This window comes from Rhipicephalus microplus, chromosome 5 (assembly GCF_043290135.1).
Source record: "Rhipicephalus microplus isolate Deutch F79 chromosome 5, USDA_Rmic, whole genome shotgun sequence".
NCBI classification, from domain to species: domain Eukaryota; kingdom Metazoa; phylum Arthropoda; class Arachnida; order Ixodida; family Ixodidae; genus Rhipicephalus; species Rhipicephalus microplus.
Genome location: NC_134704.1, coordinates 218,872,021 through 218,893,563, shown reverse-complemented (window position 1 = coordinate 218,893,563; position 21,543 = coordinate 218,872,021). Strand labels below are relative to the sequence as shown.

The 21,543-nt window shown below is 47.0% G+C and overlaps 1 protein-coding gene across 9 annotated transcripts in view; it reads right to left on the bottom strand.

The window, feature by feature from the left end:
- Positions 1–21,543, bottom strand: part of LOC119173519 (uncharacterized) — a 264,826-nt gene that overhangs the window by 60,407 nt on the left and 182,876 nt on the right. For 8 of the 9 annotated variants that reach the window (XM_075896500.1, XM_075896503.1, XM_075896507.1 and 5 more), the window contains one exon: positions 18,991–19,173. In XM_075896500.1, coding sequence (XP_075752615.1) covers positions 18,991–19,173 — 183 coding nt within the window. Of the gene's footprint in view, positions 1–18,989; positions 19,174–21,543 lie in introns of all 9 variants that reach the window. The other variant, XM_075896502.1, reaches the window with a different exon arrangement.

Sequence of the window (21,543 nt, the reverse complement as noted above, 5' to 3'; positions counted from 1 at the left end):
GCATATCTTGAAAGGAATAGACGATGATGCCTTTCAAATGTTGCTGGCAAACGGCCTAAGTACCGTATCCGAACTTGTGATCTTGTGCCAGAACTTGGAAGAGATTCGCAAGCAACGCGCATTAGTTCGGAGGTCAACGACAGCAGACAACTCTCTCACTTCCGGGCCATCGGTGGTGATAGCACCTTGCTGGAGCAGATAAAAGAATATGTACGTGAAGAGGTCGCATGACAGCTTTGGTGCCTCTCATATCTGCCGACCACCGAAGCACCAACGAACCGTCTAACGCCGACAAACAGACAGGCTATTCAGGAGCAGGTCTCCGAGGCGTTGCCATTACCTACGCCTGCTTTTCCATCAACACCTGTTGCTGCGCCACTGACTTATGTGGCCGTCGCAGCAATGCCTCTGCCTCGTATGCCATTGTATACGCCACAACCTGTGCGACCTTCCACCGCGCCGTTTCCAGCTACACAGCAGCACACTGGAAATCCTTGGCGCACTGCTGACAACCGGCCGATATGTTACTTTTGCGGGATTCCAGATCACGTTGCGCGTCTATGTCGTCGGCGCTTCGCAGCTAATGCCCCAAGACACCCTGACTACTCGTTTCGGCCTCTATACCACGCGCCTCACGTGCCACCTGAAGTTCACGAACGCGATATGCAAGCTGCTTCCGGCACCCGAACCTCCGCTTCTCGACGTTCTACTTTCCGCTCGCCTTCCCCTTCACCAAGTCGTCGTTCCGTGTCGCCTATGCGTCGACGACGCACCTCCATTGAGCCGGAAAACTAACTGCCGCAGCTTCGGAGGCACGAGCTGCGTCATCATCTAATCGTTTAAGTCCTCGCATGTCTCCCGCCAATCTTATCGATGTAATCGTCGAAGGTGTACAAACACTTGCACTCGTGGATACCGGTGCCACGATATCTGTGATTAGTCATAGACTCTGCCGCTCTCTTCGCAAAGTGACGATGCTTTCTCCCGTAGTTTCTCTTAGCACTGTGAGCGCCCAACAAATTGAGCCCGTCGCAGCATGTACGGCAAAAGTGGTTATTCGAGACGTGTTGTACATCATTGAATTTCACGTGTTGGCTTCATGTTCCCACGATGTCATCCTAGGATGGGATTTCTTATCACGTCATCACCCCGTTGTGGACTGCGCTCGGGCCGAAGTGGAGCTGTTACTGTTTCGTGATGCGCCTTCTGTTGATGCGGCCGTATCTAGTGTGGCTAACCTTGTCGTCGCGACAGACGTAGACCTTCCTCCTTTCAGCGCCCAGTTTGTCCCTGCCTGCTGCACTTCACTTTCTGACGCTACCGTCCTATTCACGGCATCTGACATCTTCGGTAGCCGCCGTCACACATCGCTGCCATTCGCCGTTCTTGCGCTTTTGTCAAGACACTACCGGAATATTTATTACCAATCTGAACTCGCGCCCCCTCAGTTTGCGCCGTAACAAGACGCTTGGCCACATTCAGCTTATCGATGAAGGTACTATAGTGCCTGCCGATTTCTTCGACACCAAGCCGAATATGGAGCTGAACGCGTTGGTTCCTCACTTTGCCTCAAACAGTGTGTCGTCCAATGCATTTCATCATTCTATTGACTGCCATCTAGCCCCGGCTCAACGAGAGCAGCTTGTTACCCTGTTGCACTAATTCAAGCGTTCGTTCGACTTTCCCCAAGCGGTTCTAGGAAGAACGAAGGCCGTTGTGCACACAATTGACACAGGAAAGAGTACTCCTTTGCGCCAGCGCCCCTATCGTGTGTCCCCGGCAGAGCGTTGCGTAATTGCAGAACAAGTAGACGACATGCTACAGCGTGGAGTCATTAAGCCTTCTTGTAGTCCTTGGTCTTCACCAGTTGTACTCGTCAAAAAAAAGGATGGTTCAGTCCGGTTCTGCGTAGACTACAGGCGCCTAAACAACATTACGAGGAAAGATGTTTACCCTCTTCCCCGCATAGACGACGCTCTCGATTGTCTCCAAGGTGCAGAATTCTTTTCCTCGCTTGACCTTCGCTCAGGTTATTGGCAGGTCCCAATGGCTGAGTCTGATCGTCCAAAAACGGCGTTCGTCACACCAGATGGTCTCTATGAATTCACCGTACTGCCATTCGGACTCTGCAATGCGCCCACCACATTCGAGCGAATGATGGACAGCATTTTAAGCGGTCTCAAATAGAACATATGCTTGTGCTATATTGATGACGTTGTGGTCTTTTTACCCGATTTCGCTTCGCATCTCACTCGTCTGCGTAAACTTCTACAGTGCCTTACAAATTCCAGGCTTCAGCTTAACCTGAAGAAATGTCACTTCAGGGCTAAAAAAACTCACCATACTTGGTCATGTCGTCTCGAAAGCCGGCATCCTTCCCGACCCTGACAAGCTTCGTGCTGTTGCCGAATTTATTAAGCCGACTACACTTAAAGAACTACGGAGCTTTGTGGGCCTGTGCTCCTATTTTCGTCGGTTTGTCCGGAACTTTGCTTCCATCATCGCTCCGCTCACCAAACTCCTTGCTGGCCCTGCAGATCTTTCGAATTGGACAGAAGCCTGTGACGAATCCTTCACAACACTGCGCCAACTTCTTACCTCACTACTCGTACTGCGTCATTACGACCCTACTGCGCCGACCAAAGTACACAGAAACGCAAGTGGCGTCGGCCTTGGTGCAGTACTCGCGCAACGCAAACCAGGTTTTACGGAGTGTGTGGTCGCCTATGCCAGCCGCGCCCTCACTAAGGCAGAAGCCAACTATTCTGTTATAGAAAAAGAGTTCCTGGCGATGGTGTGGGCGTTAAACAAGTTTCGCCCCTATTTGTACGGCCAAACTTTTGACATGGTAACAGACCATCATGCACTCTGTTGGTTGGCTTCACTGAAAGATCCTTCTGGTCGCCTCGGACGTTGGGCACTAAGCCTCCAGGAATTCGACATACGCATCGTCTACCGATCGGGCCGAAAGCACTCTGACACAGATGCGCTTTCACGATCACCAGTGAAATCTGATGATACGGAAATATCAGCCCTTGACCTTCCCCTCTCTGCCATCAGCGTCACAGACATGTCAGCCGAACAGCGGAAAGACCCTTGGATTGTCTCGCTCTTGAATATGCTTTCTGACGCATCAACTTCCAGTTACCCGCGTGCTTTTCGCCGCCAAGCAACGAATTTCGCCATACGAGATGGCCTGTTATACCGTTGCAACTATCAAGTGGTGGGTCGTAAATGGCTGCTAGTCATACCCAGCCATATGCGCTCTGATATCTGCGAATATTTTCATACTGAGCCGCAACACGCACACGCCGGTGCGCTAAAGACGTATGAACGGATCCGCTAACGTTACTACTGGCGGGGTAGGTACACGTTTGTACCCAAACACATTCGCTCATGTTCCCTGTGTCAGCAGCGCAAGACATTCCCTCATTCACCCGGTCAACTGCAGCCTTTACCATGTCCTGCACGCCCATTTGACCGTGTTGGGATTGACCTATACGGCCCGTTACCGTGATCTGTTGGTGGCAATCGATGGGTGATTGTGGCTGCCGACCATCTGACAAGGTACGCCGAAACGGCAGCGCTACCTTCGGCTGGTGCTCGTGACGTTGCAAACTTCATCTTGTATCGGTTTGTTCTTCGTCATGGTGCACCACGGGAGCTCCTGAGTGACAGAGGCCTTGTATTTTTGACCGAAGTTCTGCAGCAGCTCTTACATTCATGCCGTACGGTACACCGCACATCAACAGCCTACCACCCTCAGACGAACGGCCTAACGGAACGTTTCAATAGAACCCTCGGAGACATGCTCGCTAAGTATATTGATTCCGACCCCTCCGATTGGGACGTTGTCCTTCCTTTCGTGACGTATGCCTACAATACGGTGATTCAATCAACAACGGGCTTTTCTCCATTTTTTCTTTTATATGGTCGTGACCCATGCAGCACACTCAACACAATTCTGCCATACAATTCTGATGCCTCCGAGTTCAGCCCAGTTTCTGAAATGGCAGAACATGCCGAAGAGTGTCGTCAGCTTGCACGGTCCTTCACAGCCGATAATCAAGCCCTCCAAAAAGATCGCCACGACCGTGATTTTGTTCAGGACACTTTTCCCGTCGGTTCTCTCGTGTGGCTCCGACTGCCTTTCCACTCTACTGGACTGACTCCCAAGTTTGCACGGAAGTATATGGGCCCTTACCGCGTCATACAGCACCCTTCTTCTGTCACCTATGTGATTGAACCGCTCAAGCCATCCGCGCCGCCTTGGTCGTGAGACGGTCCACGTCAGTCGCCTCAAACCCTGCTACGACCCTCCTGTTCTCTCGTCACCTTGAGTCGCCAGGATGGCTCGTCTTCGTCGCCGGGGTATTGTAGTGGGGAATTCGCAAGGCACTGACTAGTGGGACCATCTCTCTCGGAGTGCGAAGCGCGAGTGTGTGCACGAGCTGTAGACGCTGGACTGCTCGAGCATTTCTGTCCGTACCGGCTGTCTGCCTACTACCTGGCGTCGCTATTAAACTCCCTTGCACCGCGTACACTTTCAGAGTTCTGTCAGTTAGGTCGTCGTCATACTTGATTGTGTCAAGAACGACCACAATTTCATCCACAGAGGTTATGGCAAATGATAACCACAGTTCTTAGAGTGCGTGTGCTGGCCACGTGCGCCCTTCCGAAGCTTCGAGCATGCTGACCTCGGCCTTCTTTTGACACTCCCACATCACCCGCCACGATGAGGAAAAGTTTTTGGAACATCCTAATTTTGGCACAACGAACGTTGCAAAATTTGGCTGGAGAATTCATGAATTCTTGTCTGTCGGTTTTACCTCATTAAGATTCTACTGACGTTTGAATTGACGAGGCTCCCTAAATTCTTTTAAAACAAAATGCGATCCGTTCGCAGAAACCTTGGATTGAACTGGGCTGCACTTTTGTGAATGCGGCCAGATCTAGCACAGAAATTTCGATTTCCGGGAGATTTTCCTGCCAGCTGTACAAATGTAACTAGGGGTGTGTGAATATTTGACAGTTTTTAATATTTGTCGAATATTGCATTTATATTACAGTAAAACCTCGTTATAACAAAGTGGAATATAATGAACTAATGAATATAACGAAGCAATTGTAATTCCCCTTCAAATTCCCATATAAGTCTATGTATTCAAAACCTTGTTTTAACGAATTGAAAATTTCTTCGCAATGAATATAACAAACCATTCCTCATCCACAATGAGCCTATACTGATTTTAGTATGCGTCAATTCAATATCTTATAGCGTGCGACGGTTCACCTTTCATCACAGCCGCGGTAATTCACAACTCGCGCCTTGCACTTTCCGGTAGCCGCTTTCTTTATTGCTTCTCTTTTCCTCTGGAACTAATGGACTTGCCCGCACAGCAACTCGCGCGAGCGTGCGTGTCAGCCGGCCTCCCCTTTCCTGTAGAACTCGTTGACCTGCTCGCGCATCCGACTCCCAGTCACCTCCTTCTCCCCTTCAGCTCAACGCTGACTTTACCGCGCTGGGGCCTCGCACACCGCCGTGGCGGCGGATATTGTGGCTTTCTTCTTTGTCGTTTGCTGTGGAAGAGCTACACCACCTCTACCGGTTTCCGCCGCTAGACACGAGATGGACAGCGGCAGTGACAAACGCAAGCGCAAAAATATAATAATTGAGCAAAAGTCGGCAGCGTTGAAAACCCTGGAGTCTGGCGTCAAAAAAAAAAAAAAAAAAAAAAAAGTTGCCAAAGGTTTCGGCAATGAGGGTGCCGCGAGCGACCAGGCCCAGACGTCGTGGGACGCTCTTTTTGACTCCGGCGTTGTGCCGCCTGACTGCGACACTTTCTGCATGTACGTCGGTGCCGATGCTGACGCAGTGACAACCAAAGAGTTGTCAGATGTGGAAATTGTGCTTGCGTTGATGGGCATGCATGATGACAGTGATGAATGTGTTGACACCCCGAGCCCAATGTTGGCGAACCCGATGTACGACACCCGCACATGCATTGGATGCGACAGGCCTGCTGTGCTGCTACTTTGGTGCTCACAATGACGGACTCGAAATAGCTGCTGCAGCTGAAAAAGCAGTCATCCGCAAGAGGAAGTGTCGGCAAAAGTCAATTAAGGTCTATTTTTCTTTGAAGTGATCTGCCAGCTGGTGTGCTGAATTTGGCAGAAATAAAGTGCATTGTTCTTATTATATTGCTAGTTTTTTTTTGCCTGCCGGCGGCTGTTTTTCTCTGCGCGGAGGGCAGCAGTGATATTCGTTGGCGAGTACATTCTCTCTTGCTGTCTAATTGTCGGTAGGAATGGATACTGGCTATAACGAACTAATGGTTATAACAAAGTAATTATGAATCCCCCTTCAACTTCGTTATAACGAGGTTTGGCTGTACTCGATTCGATAACCACGCATTCAAAAATTTCGGATATTGAAACTAACCCGTATATTCCTCAAATTTTCTATTTTCACAAATATTCGGTCGCATGTGTCACAGTGACGAATTTCCAATTTTGCACATTTGTGATGAGAACATTAATGGTACATCATGCACTGATTACTACGACTTCGGCGCGAGTGTAATGATGCCTGCATGTAAATTCACGAGAGTGTGATCACCCTACTGTCGAATGCGGCTGCAGATCATCGCGACAAACATACCAACAAAAAACACCACAAAAAATCTAAATCATGTACTGCCAGCTAGGCAGTATGTGTGGCTTAGCAGTTTAGCGCTGTTACTGTACGTGTAAGTGTACCGCTATACCACACTGTTCACTGCCGCGCCCTTGTGCACGAGACCGCTTCGATAAACGCCCTTGTGCGCGGGACGGCCTCAATAAAGTGCGTATCGCTTGTGGAAATGAAGGCAACTTGCCGCCACTGCATTGGTTCGACAAAATAGTCAGCGCACCTTTAATCAGTCCCTAATGAGCAGGCACGAAGAAAAAACAATGTCTCTGCGCAAGGGCGAATGCATGGGTGCTTTACAGAGAGCAGCGCTCACAGAGTGAGCTTAGTACCATATTTTCCGGTGTATAAAGCGCACCTTTGTATAAGACGCACCCCCCAGTTTTCGCAAGTTTTCATGCAAAAATTAATATATAAGACGCACCGATGTATAAGACGCACCTACATTCACTCACTTTCCGCAAAGAAACTTCATAACGTGCAGTTGAGCGAGCATTGTAAAATGCCGTACTTACGTTTCTGAGCGCCAGTCCGTAAGAAAACTTATACTACACCGAACTTGTGAGAAAAAATAATGCGCACCCACTGAAACGTTCAGCACGACTGCAGGAAAACATTTTATTCCTCAAAGCCCTCAAAGTCCTCGTCCTCCGACGTGCTTTGGAATAGTTCAGCGAGCTCTGGCGGCAGTGACGCTGGGACTTCCTCTGTTTTCTCTTCGGAGTCGCTGCTGCTGCTGCTGTCGTCGTCGTCGAGGCCAGGGGCTGAGGATGCTAGCAGGCCTGCCTTGCGGAACCCCGCAGTTACGGTGGCCTGTGACACCGCACACCAGGCTTCGCGCACCAACTTTGCGACCTCGCAAAACGAAGCACGCCTCATGCGTCCAGTTGCGGTATAGCTATGCTCGCCGTCGGACATCCATGACTCCCACAGGCGCCGCAGAATAGCCTTGAAACTGCGGTTCACCGAGATGTCCAACGGCTGAAGCATTTTTGTCATCCCGCCCGGGATAACCGCAGCGGTGCAGTTTTTTGCCTTGATGCGCTTCAAAGTGAGCTCCGTTATATGCGCCCGCATGCTATCCAATACCAGGAGGCCCTTCGCATAAAAGAAACCGTCTGGTCGCTTAGAAAAGCATTTTTCAAGCCACTTGCCCATCATCTCTTCGTCCATCTAGCCTTTCACGTTCGTTTCTATGACGACACCAGGCGGGAAAGACTCTTTCGGCATCGTCTTCCGCTTGAATGTAATCATTGGCGGAAGTTTTTGCCCGTCGGCGCAACATGCCAGCCCAACCGTGAAGTGCGCTTTTTCGTGGCCGGTAGTTTTGATGGTGACAGACTTGTCCCCTTTCGGTGCCACACTCCTTTCCACTGGGATGTCAAACGTAAGTGGCACCTCGTCCATGTTTATTATATGGCTGTTGCCGATGCCATCGTCTTCAATGGCTTTCTTAACGAAAGCCTGGAATCTTTCAAGCTTATCCTTGAAATCTGCTGGCAGATTCTGGCACATGCTTGTGCGGGCCCTCATCGCCAGCGCTTTGCGGCGCATAAATCTGGAGCACCAGGACGGCCCGCCAACAAAATCAACGGCGCCCACCTCCTTAGCTAGCGCCTGCGCTTTGAGACGTAGCTGCACCGTTGACATCGCCCTACCTTGGGCACGCTGCTTCAGTATCCATGAGTGCAGACGTCCCTCAAGGTCTGGCCATCGTGCTTTCTTGCCGCGGTCAGCTTTCTTGTCACTCTTCATGGCCTGAAGCTTAGCAGTCGACTGTCGCCATGTGCGGACCATCTTCTCCGTGACGTCGAAATGACGGCCCGCTGCCCGGTTTCCGTAGTCCTCTGCATACTTCACAGCAGCAAGCTTAAACTTTGCCGTGTAACTTTTCCGTTTAGCCGGCATACTGCAGGTGAAGGTAACAAAGGCGCGGACCAACCGAACGAATGAAGTTGCAAATGGCGACTAGTCCAACTCGCTGAACGACAGCGTAGCGGTGGTAGCGGCAGTAGCGGCCGAATCCGAACCAAACCGCCGAACCCGTCGCGCACCTATCGCCATCTTACGCCGATTTCACTCACTGAGTACAGCTCTATATGGTACAGCCTCCGAAACTCGCGCAGCTTCAGTGAGCTGAGAACTCGCACGACGACATACTTTTTTAAATTTTTCCGTTTTATGTACTTTGGTTTTGTTTTAAAACTGTAGTACCGGCACGTTGAGTGTTCGTTATTATAATTATGATGCATAATTCGCATTGGACTGCTCTAGTGGTTTAAAAAAAAAGACTAATGAGCATCAACACGAGTTTCTCCCAAAAAACTACCCAAAAAAGTGCGTATAAGACGCACCGTTGTATAAAACGCACCTCCGAAAATTTTGAAAAAAAAAAAACGCGTCTTATACACCGGAAAATACGGTAGGTGACGCTCGGCGCGCAACTAGCTTGTGGCACGATCAGCTTGATGTACTATAGTAATGCACTTTGCGTGTAGTTGCACCAGTTTTCGCTAATGGATCACCGTACAAACGCGCAAGCGTCGGAGCCTGACAAGTCGTCCGTCAGCTGCGCTGCTATTTAGACTATTTTTTAGGCAGGCATTCTCTTCATAGTTCCAAAATGATTTCATAAGGCACGTTTTGGTAATGTTACAATGGCTTGATCACATGTAGTTATCTACTGCTAACATTGACGCACGTAAGGAGATAAACAGAAATTTGTGGCAGTCATTATCCTGACAGCGCCTTTGGGATTCTGTTGTACATGCATCGCGCGGCAGCGTCTCCTGCAATCAGTCCTTCGTAAAACCGTCACTCTGATATCGCTCTTTTGCTAACGTCAGCTTCCTGCCCTCGGCAGCCAGTGCACCAAAGGGGGTTGTGATGCGGCAAAAAGTGCCCTCTCCGCTGGGAGTTGTGGCTCTACTACAAAACGCATAGTTATGGAGTCTTTCGATCGCACATCAGTAATCATCTATCTCACGCGCTTGCGCAACGCGGCTGACCTCGCGTTATCACACCCGGTACACCTTGGTCACAATCATGCAGGTATTGGCATGACAGAGCACTCTTGATCGGAAAATGGCGAGTGCGTAGTTCTCGGGAAAGAGAACGAAAGCCAGATAACAATTACTGTGTACTTGAAATATGCCCCAAGTACTCCTATTTGCCTTAATGGCTCGAACGGTGAGAACAGGGGAGAAATTAAAAAGAAAAGTATAAAATCTGGAGTCTTACAAGTCAAAATGGATAGTGTGGGAACCTGGATGAATGATTTGATACCTTAATCGCTTAGACTTTAGTACATGGGTGTTAACCATTACATTTCACCTCATCAGAATACGGCTGCCATGGCAGGAATCAAACGAGTGGCCTCATGCACACTTTAGTCATGATGGCAGGTACAAAAGCTTCTTCTTTATTTTTTTGTAATGAAGAGCTACCCCATAAAAAAAGAGATTCAAAAAGTTTGTTAAATATGTAAATTGGATGCTCAACATCACACTCACAAGCTCAACTATTACAGTCATATGCTTGCCAGAAAATACAGATGATGACTTTTTTTTTGTGCGATGTCAAATAGCCAACAAGTGTACTGTTTGCAACATAAATATATAATTCAGTAAAAGATTACTGGTGAAAAATTTCCTCTCTATTATTGGATATTTGATTCGTATTCAAAAATTTTAATATTTGCATACCCCCAGTATGAACGGGTCAAAATCCAGGAGTCTCCCAGAAAATCCAGTAGGCTTGGCAGGTATGAAATAGAATGGGGCATGCTGTGATGGCAAAGGGCTAGATAGATAGACAGATACGCTCAAAGTCGCTGAAGTTTGCTAAGAAATGCTTTGCATTTAAAAAGATACACAAATTAAAACGATAAGTAGAACTAGAAACAGAGCTCACCCAAAACATCACTTTAGCAGCAAAGAAACTGTGTTATTTTTGCTCTATTGTTTGTTTGTGAGAGATGACAATACTGAGCATTCATAGGACACCAATACAATACTGCTCCGTCACCACCTAGCTATAACCTCCAAGATTGGCTTGAACAGTGTGACGGTGCGTTATTGGAGCTACAGTTAAACCTGCTTATAACGAACCTCCATAGGACAAATTCCTCTATAAAACGAAGTTTTTCTATTCCGCGCCGTTGCTCCATAGAAGCATATGTATTTGCGACCTCTAAGTAACAAAGTAACAGCGGGAGACGATATAACGAATTTTCCCCCACAGACAATCTAGAAGTTTTGCTCCGTATTTTGTCATTTTCATACAAGCATGCATCTTCCACAGCTGCCCCGCCGCCGACGAACGGCGCGCACAGTGCAAAAGGCGAAAACAAGCGCTCGTTATTGCGTGCCAGTGAGCACAATGCGGGCAGGCGGGCCTGCACACCACGAGCCGGCGTTGCCGCCCCCCGCCACTCTCATCGTTGCGGGCGCACGTACGCGCGGGTGTGCCCCCCCCCCCCCCTCTTTAAACCGAAATAAATAAAACAGTAAAATTAAGCAAATAATTTTCTGCAGCCTCTGTGTCTGTGTCTGCGTCGTTCTGGACGATTTTCTGCAGCATCGGTTTGTGTCCGCGTCGTTGTCTGGACGATTTTCTGCGATGCCAAACCCGCTTTGCAAACCATTCATTGCATCATGAAGCAAGGTCCGAATTACAGCTTGGCAATAGAAATCACAGAACTTATTCAGGATGCTTCAACAAATGGTCATCTTATAACTTTCCAGTGGATTCCCACTCATTGCAGCGTGATGGGAAACGAAGAGGCAGACGCTGAAGCTAAAAATGCCTTAAGCAGTGCCCCTGAAGTACGCATTGCGTTTTCACGAGTTGACATGAACGCCCTGCTTCGCTGCGTGAGGCGCAGCTACACACTTCAGCACTGGACCAAACCGGAACGACGACACCAGCGACTTCACAAATGGGACCCGGAAATGAGGTTCCGCATGCCTCCTAAATTAAAACGGCAACTCACAAGTATGATCCACCGCATTCGTCTTGGTGTAGCGTACACCAGACGTTACGCACATATCATCGGTCGCAGTGACACCGGTCCTAATTGTGAACACTGTGATGTGCCAGAAACACTTGAGCACATATTTTGTGTCTGCCCAGCATACACACGTGAACGACAAACACTGATTTCTTCTACTGAACTATATCGCAGTAGGTCATTAACTGATGAGACCATGTTGGGCCCTTGGCCAGACACCAACAGTGCAACTGCGGTCACAAGAGCAGTTATTACCTTTTTAGAAACAACTGGACTATGTGTGCGGCTATAAAATGTGTCTCAGCTAGAAAGAACACTACATACTCACCTCTCTATCTCGCCATCGTCATCCATTAATCTTTCTTTTCCCCTTTCCCTTCCCCCAGTGTAGGATTAGCAGGCTAGAGCAAGCTATCGCTCAGGCCAACCTCTCTGCCTTTCTGTAAATAAACTTACCTCCTCCTCCTTAATTTTTTAATGAATCAAACAGAAACAAACAAGCAGCATTTTATTACGTCTCTTGATGCACAAAAGGTTCTTTATTTAGTGCAGCTAGTTCAATTACTAGTGATAAATTGTAGGCGGCATCCCTCGCATTATCCGGGACATTTTGCGCATGTGTCCTCACGCATTTACCTTTAGGGGGGACACCGGTCTTAAATGGTGGGAAATTGTGAAAAAGTTGACTTTTCGAAGGTGACATTTTCAAAATCGGTAACAATTTTCGCATTAATCTGAGAAGTTTCTAGCTTCCCGCATTATTATATTTGCCGTAAAATCAATTTATAACACCCTTGTGAGATGAATGTGAGCGCAAAGAGATGCTAAAATCATGCTTTTTTCGTGCCGAACCCTTGCCATTACACATGAGCTATCGTGGCCATTTGATCTCGTTTGGAAGGGCCATTCCTCATCTTCAATTTCCTGCCACCGCCGGCTCGCCTTGCTCATTCGTTTTTTAGCAAGCCTGCATCATCGAAAAGTACCAGTGCACGATTGTATTTGCCGCTTGGGGCACATGACAAAACCTAGGCATCAGTTCGGCCAAGTGGCGATTTGGGCGTCTGCTTCAATGTTGAGAGGCGCACGGGCATGCGCCATTTTGTCTGCCTGCTGCAGTGAAGAAGTTCCGCGTCAAACAAATTTGTGAAGTGGGTGTGCCGATTGCTCCCCGAGAACTTCAGACAGAGCCACGCTATGGCTCAGGTCAACGAGGATGATGAACTCGCAGTGGTCAACCGAGCGATCGCCGATTCTCTAGCCGGGTCACCGAGGTAGGCCTAACTGACACTGGACCTACGAGCCCGTCGGTCACTGACAGTGTCACTGAAAGCAGTCATGTTTTGCAGCCTTAACAGTTAGAGGACGGCAAGTACAACGCAGAAGTGAAGCTACAAGAGATATCAATCTTTGCAGTGATGAAACGGAACCACAGTCTAATCGCTAAACGCCCTAATGCTGCAGTTCCCCTTATCTAACAAAACAACCTCATTTGTGTGTGAACTGCGTGACGGGTGGTCAGAGTGGAGTTCGCCGCGCGTCGACATATAGAAAATCAATCCGTTCACGGTGAACGTGCTCGCCACCCGCACAATAGAGGATATGCGCTCGCCATTGGAGCATGGAGGCGACTAGCAACAAGCAGAGTGCTTTTAACGACCCGTCCGCAACAATGAACTTATCACGTCGCAGTCTCTATTCGAAAATGTGTAAATATTGCATGAAAAGGAAACTAACAACTTGCTGCTCTTGCAGCCTCGAAATTGATGAACGAGTGCGTGAGTTCGGTCTGCAACACCTACTTGTAACTCAATCTGGACAAGCCCGAAAACATCGCTGTGTCGTACGACCGATTGCGGGTGAGGCGGCGCCATCACACATCTATGTCTGTACCGTAGAGTGGCCTTGCTGGCAGACAAGCACACGACAACTTGAAGCAGAACTTGATAGGAACGGCATGCTCATGCTAACAATCAGTCTGATTACATGCCAGGTGCATATTAACTGACCGAAAGTATGTGTGCCATATTTTTCACTAGAAACGGCGAAATAAAGTTTTAAGCATTTTGTTTTTTTTTTCTCATTTTCTCAGAACAGAGATTTTGACAACTTTCTTTATTTGCTTCTTCTGTAAAAACAGACTTAGGGCAGCTAGAGCTATAATTCTTTTTGCATAATTCTTCTTGCACATTGTAGTTATATGTGCACAGAAAGCACTGCTAAGATCTGATTTTTAATGAGCAGCTTTAATTATTTTCAATTTTTATTGAAATTTTTTTGTTTTTGGTTACATATAGACAATTAACTTTATTGTGTTGTAATTCAAGAAGTATTTGTTCAAATTTCTATCAGTTTACAGCATTGCACTCCTTTGGGTTACTAGTATCCATATATGAGTTTTATTTTCTTTAACTTTATTGTGCCGTAATTCAAGAAGTATTTGTTCAAATTTCTATCAGTTTGCAGCATTGCACTCCTTTGGGTTACTAGTATCCATATATGTGTTAATGACTATGCAATTCTATGTGCACAAATTTTCATGGTTTAAGCAAACAATATAATGTATTGCTAATTATCTCAGAAAATAATGGACCTGCATAAAAAATAGGTGGATAGTTAAAATAAGCTCGAGAAACTGAACAAATCTGTGCAGTTTCACTTAGTTTGTCCAAGAAATTACCCACGTTATCTTTAGAATCCATGTCCCCCTTAATTTCTCAGCAAGTAGGGCACTGCTGTTTTTGGGGATTTTATAAGTTGTCATACATTGAGCTTTCACTGATATTATTTGACTTTAGCGTCCTTTTATGCGCACCTAAATCTATAAGTACAGTAGACTCTTGTCAAATGGAACATGAAGACACCAGGACAATGTGTTCCACTTAGCAGTAGTTCTGTTTACTGAGAGATAAACAGCGGCGAAGAATACAAGCCACACAATTCACATTGGAAGCGATTGCTTCGTTGAATTATCAGTTCCATTTGAGGCATTTTCATATACTACTGAGAGTCTACTACTGTTAACAGGCCTCAAGCACTTTCACCTCTAAACACCAATCTAGCCACGATTTGACTTCGTGACCACGTCAGCATTCGAGCACCAAAACCAAAAGACTACCAGGCTCACGATGACTCCAACTCCTGTGATTCCGTATCGTCAAAGCGATTTCAAATTTTTGGTTCACTATCTATTTTTCAATGTGTCCGCGTCGTTCGCTCTTCATTTTCGGTGCCGTGCGCGCATGCCTAGTTCCACTACACGCGCATGGTGTGGCCCTCGACGACGTTCAGCTTTGCTTTAATTTTTTATTGCGTTATAGCAGTTATATGGACAGTCTCGGCTGTCTCTTTATCGGCGCTGCAGCCGTCATTCACTTTATATGTATAAGTATCAAAATATATATATATATATATATATATATATATATATATATATATATATATATATATGAAAACTAAAAAAAATATCAACCAGCACTCGGGGCCCAGCTTGTCAGGATGCACTGGCGTGCGCTTACCACCCACCTGTGCATTGCCCGGCGGAGGGGGGGCTGATGCTTGTGCACTGCGCTTATCTTTCGGCGGGGAGCATCACCCGCCTTCGACCTTGGCCGGAATGATTGCGTTTAGTTGCAAAGCGCACAAAGCTCACTTTCCTCGATAGACAGGCGCCGTTTTCAAAAAGAGTGCACTTTTCAAACAAAGCGAAGTAACAACTAGGGTATTTTTTTAGTTTGCACTTATATCTGTACCTGTGATTTTGTTTCGTGCGTCGTTTTTGTTTTTGTTTATAGAGCGCAATGTGGGTGGCGCTGAAAAAAAACTTTTTTGTTTCTTGACCTACAGCAATAAAATTTGGCATGCATAATCATAAGTGGGAGGTGATATAGACTCCAACCAAAGTTTTGAAGAAACTCAACGTTTCAGAACTGACTTGGTTCCTTCCTCAGGGGTGACTGCGTAGGCTGCGTAGCAGCAGCATCTTCAAAGCACTCGAGGGGTGGCTAATGACCCCCCCCCTCTCTCTCTCGGAACCCTTCCCCCAGTGTACACACGCACTGTGCTCCACGGCAAAACGAAAGAGAGAGCGAGAGAGAGAGGTCATTAGCCACCCCTCGAGTGCTTTGAAGACGCTGCTGCTACTTAGCCTAGGCAGTCACCCCTGAGGAAGGAACCAAGTCGGTTCCGAAACGTCGGGTTTCTTCAAAACTTTTGGTTGGAGTCTATATAATCTCCCAGTTTCATACCCAACCAGACAGACTTCTGTCAAATGTTTACAATCAAGATAATCATAAGGGTCTCGAATAGGGAAATATGCAGTTTCATCATGATACCTTCAGTAGTTCTCAAGTTACATAATGCTACATGGTGCAATTATATGGTCTGCTCGTGGAAAGCCTAGCGCTGTAACAAAACATGCCAGGAAGCTGCGAATAGTGTTGATCTTTACTCAGAAGAAAGCTACAGGGTATGGCACTCTCACAATTCTTAAGTTTTCTCTTTTTTTTTAGAGATCATCATGACTGCCAACACACATTGTCAGATACGGTGGCATAAACAAATCATCGTCTAGAAGAAAAACAGGGCCATAAAACAGAAATTGAAGATTGCTGTACCCACAATCAGTGTTCAGAAATTCAGGAAAAAAAAACAGAAGACACATGAAGACAGATGACAGAAGCGAGTGATGTGCCTCATTCCTTGCGAACAAGCACGTCGCCAAGAGTGCGCTTGCATGTCGTTCCTGCCCGCAGTCTCGCTGTCAGTGGAGTTAGGGCTAAAGCCGACTCCGATGGCGCGCCGCGCTCGTAGACCGTGCGCTCGCTCGTAGTAACCTGACCGCGCATCCGCTTACTGCTTGTTAACTAAAGCGTAATTATATTTCAAGCGATCATCGAGTTGTGAACACGTCACGAAGTAGCGATTTTCGAGAGCCATGTCCTCATGATGCACAAGCAACAGAGGACGATCTCCCAGAGCGAGCATCTGGCCAATGGCGAGGCGAGCTGAGGCAATATGGCAGCCACAGTCGATCAAGGGCCTCAAAACAACCATCAAACATTTGCTTTTTGTGTGCTTATTGTTAAAGGGAGGACCCAGCTGAGGTGGGAAAGTTAAACGCGGAGAAATGCTCTTTCTGATGATCCTAAGAAGTCGGCTCCCGGCCCAAGCATCGCGAAGCTATAACTTTTTGAAGATCGCTGTTTCCTCGCCATTTACAGAAAAAGTTTTGCTACCTAGGTGGGTGAAACAAATTTTCCGAAGCACATCTGCGGGGTTTTCAGTGTAGATATTTTGGAACAAGATAGAAAAATGGTTCCAAAAACTGAAAACTTGATTTTCAAAAAATTGATTTTTCGCCATTTTTCGCGATTCCAAAGCCGTGTCCCTCCTTAACTGTCGAGAGGTAAAGGTTGTTCGCTCTTGTCCTGTGTATGTTCCTTTCACGCGTCATTTGTGCTTGAGCAGCGCGCTGCATGCTTCGATCTGCTTACCATTCTCAGCGTTATATTCCAAGTTGTCATTTTTTCGCCCTTGCGGCAAAACTGTGACTTTACTTATTTTGAAAAACCGTGTCATTACCACCGAGGGGTCGTCAGATTAGGCGCTGATGGAAACTCGCTGAGACTGCGGTGACGACGGATCTTCGGAGGTCGATTCGTCACGCGCTTCCATCTTTCGCTGCGCCATGAGTTCGCAGGCTGGTAGCTTTCCCGATTAGTCGATTAGTTCTGGCAACACAATGGCGCATTGAACGCAATGAAATGAACGCGATAGCAAAAAAAAATTATTTTATAAGAAGTAAGGCTGGCAGCCAACACTTTTGAATCTGATATTGCGGAACTTCTACAAGCTGGTGTGAGCAAATACGGCCGCTCCAAGGTGAAGTGCTTTTTTCACACCATCTTTTCGTGTACAAACTGCACCAATACTCGCCAAGATAGCAAGCGCACCAGTGATCGCGACAACCCTTAAAATCCAAATTCATTATTGCTACTCGAGTGATCCCCCCGCCCTCCCCTCCCCGCGTTGTTTCACGCTTGTTCAAGGCGGGTGGTTTACTTTGAACATTCGACGACAGTTTTAACAAACGAGAGATGTTATCTTATGCACTTTCCAGGCGATAGGGATGGGCCGACTCATTTGTTCTCTGCGAGCGCTTTTACCTGCTCGTGGAAGTTACTATGCGCGGGGGCATGTTATCAATCTGGACTTGTTAAGGAACATGGCGGCGACAACAAAAACATACTGAGTGTGTCCATATAATTGCTATCACAATAATAATGCAGTTTTTTTCACTGTAAAGTAAGTGTTTTGGGTTAGCTCTGCCATCAGTTCCCTTTTTGTTTCATTTGCACATTTATTTTCCCAATTTTCGTATCGAACCTGTATATAATGAAATCCTCTCTATAGCGAATTTTTCCGAGATTTTATCAATTTTGTTATATCCAGGTTTAACTGTGTATGCAAAAGCCATGTCTAGCGAACCTGTGGCGGGGCATAAGAGAGCAAAACAAGTTTCCCCCACTTGCTCTATGCATACGCACACACAGCATAAAAAACGAAGAGCGACCAACTTTGATACCACGGTATGTTTGGAAAAGCACTCCCCATATGCGTCATGGGATCAAATATGCAGCACCAACTTGAAGTGTAACTGTGTAAGGACATGAAGCTGATCGAGCAAGAATTTTATTTATTCAGTTGTGCCACCTGGTGTCATGTTAACAATGTTCATAAATATTTGCAACAACAGAAGAGTGACCCTGCCAACAGAAAACATTTTTTTTTTTCTTGAAAAGAAAGCCGGCATGATCGTTGCGGCACCCGTAAGCAGCTGGCTGAAGTCTGAAGAAAGGGAGGCAAAGCAGGCCTTTGCATACCAGAACACTAGGTTAAGGGGCACCGGTCTGCCTGCTTGCATCATGCCTACCTGCACTCGTAGTTGCCTAGAGTACATTATGTTCACAGCTGACTGCTTCATTGTAGACAGGGCGACCCGCAGATGATGCATGCACGAGTCCTGCTTATGCACACCGAACAAAATTCTGGGCACAATCCCTGAATTGTCAGAGGTTGAAATTCATTACATATCAAGGTTGTCTCCTACGGACACTTTGTTCCATAGAGGCTGCAAACACATGTGCTTCTATAGAGTGACGGTGGGAAATAGAAAGAATTCGTAATATTGAGGAATTCTCTTTGCGAACGTTCCTTATAGGCAGGACTCACAAAATGGCGACTAGTCCGACATGACCTCACAAAAGCAAGCTGAATGTTCACTCACAGTTGTGGCTGGTCCGTACGGAGGCCCCTTCTTGCCGGAGTACAGATCCAATGTGCTACTTTGGTAGTTGGAACCAGAGTCCCGCAGTGGAGCCACAGTGGAACCATAAGGTGCTTCGTGCTGCAAGTGCTGTGGCTGGCCTCCCACGGAGGGCACACCACTGTAACTTGTCGTGGAGCCCACCTGCAGCCGCAGAGCATACAACAACTGATGAAATCGAGGCTGAGACTAGTCATCAACCGTTGTGATTCAGTCTCTGTTCTACGCCGTTTTCAAAACGCTCCATATTAGAGAGCCACAATCTAATCCGCGGTTCGCAGATATCACCAGTGTACCTCCCAATTGCAAATTTGCAACTGGCGCTTGGAGCACAGTCAAGTGGAGTTCGTGGTAATTACCAATGAGAGCCTGAGCACCCATGTCCTATACAGTGGAAGTTCAATTATACGTGCCCCGGTTCTGCGGCTACCCGCATTTTATGACGAATCGGTTTGGTCCCGGCAAAATCCCCCTAGAAAAATGTATTAAAAACCTTTGTTATACAACGCAGTTTCACACAGACTCTGCCTCTCACGAAAACGTTCAGATTTCGTGCAGAAAAAAAAAAACCTTTAGTCGAATGAAACGTTGACCAAATATTGCCGAGTGCAAAATATGAACTTGCATATATGACTTTTTAAAATGGGAAATTTATTCCCCTGGAAGTTCATGCGCATCTACGTATGCCTTGATCATGTGCGTACATTTACAGGATTACTACCAAGTCAAGCTCTATCCACCCAGAGTACCTTCAGCATTGCGAATAGCTCATATTTTCATGCTACCGGTCAATGAAAACTTTTTCTGGTTGACATATAGCTGACCTCCTGCCTCTGTCACACTCGCAATCACAAACTAGTGCACGCAGAAACGCGCAACGTGCTTGTTACTTACGCACAAAATTACTTTCAATTGACGTCAACACTCATCGTACGAGCGGGACACCACTAGCTACACTTCACAAGGCAACAAATTACAATGCACAGCATAGTACAGTGAAATCTCGGTAGAACGAACCCCACATTAACAAACTTTTCAGATTAAAGAGCTTTTCAAAAATCCCATGCCGACTGCTAATAGTTTAATGGTAAAATTATTTCACTACTAGTACGTACTTCAGAAAACTAAACTTTTCAGAATAACGAGCGTTAATTTAGTTCCGTATTATATTGACAATGACTCAGTGCTACGAACTCATGTTGCGAAATCCGGCGCGAACATCGGAGCGGTACGCAAGCAGACGACAAAGCTAACGGACGCCTTGCTTCTCGAAAGATGCGCGATAGTGAGGAGAGAAGAAACAAACAAAGAACGACTTTTTCCTTTTTCTTTTGTTGAAACGCCGATGCAGCAGGTTTACAAGCGCAGAGACGAGGGGCGAGGGCAACACGAGAGGGCAAGGTCAGCAAGGCAGAGTGGGAGTTGCGGAGCAGGAAGCATGGGCACGGAAAACCCGAGACAGCGAGGAAACAGAAAATGAAATGCAAGAAATGTTCTTTTTAGCACTTTTTTTTTGTCTTCGAAAGAAGCAATGACAGCCACAATGCTTCGCGTTTCTCTTTCTTTGTCCCTTCTACATGTGCTCTAGGAGGCCTTGTTTGTCAGTCGTGTTCATTTTTTTTTTTTTGGTGATTACTTATTGCGTCCGCAAAGCAAGTGGGCGATCACACTGCGGTGCTACTAGAAATGAGTTCATCTCTGCTCTGCTCGCGACAAAGAAGCGGAAGCAGTTTTCGCTAAGCGAGAAAGTGGATACTCTGCGACAGCTGAAAGGCTGGTTCTTTGTGACCAAAGAACCAGATCGCACCACAGCAATGTGGATGAGCTGGAGGCCTTTCGTGCTGCAAAGTTTGTGCTGCAATCGTCAAAAAAAAAAAAAAAAGATCACAGACGACTTTAAATTAAACGTGCATTTTTTGGTGTTCACTTGTGATTTGTTTTTTTCTCGCGAAAAGCGAGTTCAAAGACCAACCATTGTGAAGGTAAGTCGCTTTGGTCCCTTGAAAATAAGCATTTATGGTTCATTTTTGGGCTTTCACTATAACAGCCTTTCAAAATAACGAACAAATTGCCGCAGCCCCCTGACGTTCGTTATACCGAGATTTCACTGTAGTGCACAAACGCATTTTAAGTATGGTGAACTAGAAGAGATGTAGTGGCATGAACGGAGGGGCGCGCCTGGCTTCCCGGCATCCCTTTACACTCTGGACGGCCGCTAGCATTGGTGGGGGCGCTGCTGCTCCTTTTCATAGTATGTGTGGCGGCGGTATGGCACGGGGGGCTGGGCCCAACGTGTTCTCTGGCCCAACGTGCTAGTTTGGCTGAGCTTGCGTGACGCGAGTGTTGGGAGCATCGCTGTGCTTTCGTGCCTTCTCGTGCGGATCGTGTACCCTGAGTGTGTTCGCCGCGTGCAGCCCGCGGCATGGTGAAGAGGCGGACAGAGTTGCACTGCTTCGCACCGGGCTACCGCACAGGCTACCCGAATGGGCCAAAAGCGTCACTGTTCGCCGCACC